This window comes from Cottoperca gobio, chromosome 19 (assembly GCF_900634415.1).
Source record: "Cottoperca gobio chromosome 19, fCotGob3.1, whole genome shotgun sequence".
Lineage (NCBI taxonomy): Eukaryota > Metazoa > Chordata > Actinopteri > Perciformes > Bovichtidae > Cottoperca > Cottoperca gobio.
This window is the reverse complement of record NC_041373.1, coordinates 4,157,694-4,161,721: the sequence shown is the minus strand read 5'-3', so window position 1 is coordinate 4,161,721 and position 4,028 is coordinate 4,157,694. Positions and strand designations below refer to the sequence as shown.

Sequence of the window (4,028 nt, the reverse complement as noted above, 5' to 3'; positions counted from 1 at the left end):
TTACAAGAATCATATTTTGCCCCAAACAAGGGTTTCAACCGATATTTTAGTTGAAACCTTCTCGAATAAAATAGTCCAGGGCACATGAAAGGCAAACCACTACCGTAAATAGAACCCTTGCGGTTGATTGAGCAAAGAATCATCCAATCACAGTGGTAGGTGGGGTGGTTGTTGATGACGGGTGTGCGCTTGGCCAATAGAAATACCTTACTGGGTGTTGACCTCTGTGAGCCGTATCACCACCTCCTCCATGTCCGTGGCGGAGGACTACTATATAAACAAATCAGCCCAAGTTTTAAAGGGCAGAGTTGTAAAAACTCCCAGGCTGTGGGGAGTTAGTTTGCAAGCCTGTGAATCGGAATTCAACTATACCCCACAGGAGCAAAATCGCCTGGAGCATTATAAAGACACAACGACGACAACATAATTTTGTATCTCCTTTAGAAAGCAACACTTGACGTTTGCTGGAGCGAACTCTGGCTAGTGCAAGAAGGACCTGCTGTACATTTCCATGTAAGTAAATATTAACTTAACGTCGGCATACGTTTCGATTTGTCTGAAATTGGTGTACATTATTGTGTTGATTATCCTATTGATTTCAAACTGTCAGTCAATGGTCTTATTGAATGTTGCTTTTATATTCAGGCTGTAGCATTAGCTTATTCAAATGCTATGTGACGTTAGCTTGCTGTCGATCAACACAGTCGTCAGTCCAGATGAAAGCGAATTTTCGTATTTTCTCACTGTAACAATGACGTTTCCATTTGCTGTTGGTGCCTGTATATGTTTGGCTTGCTGCAAAGTAACACTGATAACCAGCCGGTCGAGCTAAACATTAACAGTATCTGGCTTTCTAGATTGCTAGCAAGCTACATTTCTGTTCACACCCTTCATTAAGTTGACCAGCTAATGCCAGTCAGTCGGCTATATCCGAGCCGAACGTGATGAGAAAGAGTCCTATTTGTATGTATTGTCACTGTCGTCGTGTTATTGGGCGGATTCCTTTAGCTGTGCTGTATAAATGGCTTTATAGTCGTGGCTAGACTTTGAATGTTTATTATGTAACCGCAATTTTCGTGACAAGCTTGTACGTGCTCCTTTCCCCTCTGTAGCATAGTCTATGCACGGAGAGGCATCCGAATAGCCTGGTTAGGTTAATGCAACATTCTCCCACTTGGACACATGACAGAGGTTTTGTCTGAAAATGTCCGCGTGCCAAAATGAGGCAATCGAAAATCATTCTGACTTGACACCTGCCATCAGACCCACCGTCCTCAGCAGAGGTCAACCACGCTTGCGTATTTCTGTCACACTAGACCGCTGGGGAACACACACTGCTGACACCGTCTCTGAGTCAGTGGCCTCTGTTATTTATAGCTGTTGATATTGTACAGCTGAGATACAGCACTGCTGTGGGGAGGGGTGAAAGGTGAATATAGACTACTAGAAGCTATTTCGGATGCAGTATCATTGATTATGTTTAATTTGATATGTAATTTGCTTTATTTTAATTGTTTTCTTATACCTTAAACCCCTTCATATACTTACGCTTTTCTTTTTTGCTCCGTTTCAGGATCCTAAACCTAACCCCGGAAGGATATTCATTGTGGCAACAAGCACTTAATCAGAGTTTTTTCATTAAACTGATCACTGCTGCCGTGGAGGTTTTTGCAACACTCGGAAAAAGCAACTCTGTGACGGAAAAAGAATCACCCTCGTCACTGAAGCAGCTATGCAGCTTGAAATTCAAGTAGCACTCAACTTTATTATTTCCTATTTATACAACAAACTCCCTCGACGACGTGTGAATATCTTCGGCGAAGAGCTTGAGAGGCAGCTGAAGAAAAAATATGAAGGCCACTGGTATCCGGATAAGCCATACAAAGGTTCAGGGTTCAGGTGCATCCATGTAGGGGAGAAGGTGGACCCTGTGGTGGAGCAGGCAGCCAAAGAGAGCGGGCTGGACATTGAAGATGTCCGGAATAATCTCCCTCAGGACCTTAGTGTGTGGATCGACCCTTTCGAGGTTTCCTACCAGATTGGGGAGAAGGGACCGGTCAAGGTGCTATATGTGGATGATAACAATGAGAATGGGTCAGAGCTGGACAAGGAGATCAAGAACAGCTTTAATCCTGAGGCCCAGGTCTTCATGCCAATCAGCGACCCTGTTGGGGCTTCCTCAGAGTCCAGCTCTCCCTCTCCTCCTTTCGGGCAGTCTGCTGCCGTCAGCCCCTCTTTCATGCCACGCTCCACCCAGCCCTTAACCTTCACCACTGCCACCTTTGCTGCAACCAAATTCGGCTCCACCAAGATGAAGAGCAGCGGCCGTGGCAACAACACTAACAGCGGCAGTAGCAGCAAGGTGGCCCGCACGTCTCCTACCAATAACTTGGGTCTGAATGTCAACACCCTACTGAAGCAGAAAGCCATCTCCACCTCCATGCACTCACTGTACGGGCTGGGCCTCGGTCCGCAGCAGCAACAGAAAGCCTCTGCTCTTTCCCCTAATGCCAAGGAGTTTGTGTTCCCCAGCCTCCAGGGCCCGGCCAGCCCTGGAGCCGTGTTCCCCGGGGAGGGCTCCCTGGGTCTCGCCCCTCTGCAGTACAACAATGCCTTTGACATGTTTGCGGCCTACGGAAGCCTCAACGACAAGTCCCTTATGGATGGCCTCAACTTCAGTCTGAGCAACATGCAGTATTCTAACCAGCAATTCCAGCCAGTCATGGCTAACTAAACTCATCATTGAGTTGTTATTTATGAATGATGGTGGCTCAAAGAGAAGGAAAAACAAAACGCACAGTTAGAAACTGGACTTTCAAGGATATAGTGTCTAGTCAGTCAAGCGCATGTGCCCAAGGGTGTTTTGACTGTGCCCCCTTGAGTTTGTTTCTACTAAAAGCTTGCTGTACAAACACATCCAAGCTTGGTTACTTCAATTCAACATGCATCGTTGTTTTTCTTTTTCCTTTATGCCAACCAAGCACAAATTTTTTTACCATGTTGAAAAAAAAAAAATACTCCAAAAAAATACAAAAAAGAAAATACAAGCTTCAAGTTTTGGCCTCTTACAGTATTTTACAGGTGGTAAGACGAGGCTGATTTTTATGAATTGGCACTACTAAGTGGGGTTACTTGGTCTTTTTCTAATTGTATAATTTAATTTAGTACAGAGTTTGTAAGATATCAGAGTATATATTGTTTCTATGACATGGTGTTGCATTTATATCTTTTTACTACTCCAGTGATCTGTGATGGCTGCAGCAGCTTTTCCTTTTTTCTTTTTTTTTTTTAAAGATAATTGTTAAAGAAATCCATCTTTAAAAAAAAATAAAAAATACATCAAATATTCTAAAGATTGTGTACAGAGTATTCCTTGGTGGTGGAATTCAATTGTAGGAATATTTGCTTTTTTCTGAAAGATGAATTGTATTTTCTGTTAAGAAGTTAAAAAGATTTTGCTATACAATGGACAAAATGTAATCGTATGAATATTAATTTTGTACCTACATTGTGCAATACTTGATAAAAAATACGGTATAACAAAGTATTTTGAGTCGGTGTCTTACATGTCGAGAGGGACTGAAATAGTTTATATTGTTAAGTTTGTATTAAATGCTTAAAAATGATATGCTTGTCTTTATTTTTTTTAATTTCATATTTGCACCCTGGTCTTTTTAATAAAAACTACAGTTGAACATGATCTGTGGAAAGCGGACTTATTTATTGCTTGTTTAAACACCACGGTAGACTTTGCTATTGGGCGATCCTTTAGCTGAGCAGACAATGGTATTGACGGTCACATGCTAGGAGTTGCCACTCTGCGTCATTAGGGCAACCTGAGGTTATGAATGAACACTTCACGGTGCATTCTGTCTGGCAACATTTAGCATGGAGCGTATGTACTATAATCTCTGGATCTGTTCAGGGTTTGAAGATGGATGTTACTGTCTGAGTAGCCACGTGGCATTGTGGCAGTGAAGACGGGTTGAGAGCTAATTATAATCAGTCACACCTCACTGTCACAGTAT

The 4,028-nt window shown here is 42.7% G+C and overlaps 1 protein-coding gene across 1 annotated transcript; it reads left to right on the top strand.

The window, feature by feature from the left end:
• The first annotated feature begins 288 nt into the window (after positions 1 to 288).
• On the top strand, positions 289 to 3,700 carry tob1b (transducer of ERBB2, 1b). Its single transcript, XM_029455906.1, has 2 exons — positions 289 to 513; positions 1,574 to 3,700. Exon 2 carries the CDS (start codon positions 1,733 to 1,735, stop codon positions 2,732 to 2,734), a length of 1,002 nt encoding a protein of 333 aa, XP_029311766.1. The 5' UTR covers positions 289 to 513; positions 1,574 to 1,732; the 3' UTR covers positions 2,735 to 3,700.
• The last annotated feature ends 328 nt before the right edge of the window (positions 3,701 to 4,028 follow it).

Bases quoted from the DNA above. Each gene is read 5' to 3' on its own strand.
- tob1b (XM_029455906.1), top strand. From the start codon at position 1,733: ATGCAGCTTGAAATTCAAGTAGCACTCAACTTTATTATTTCCTATTTA.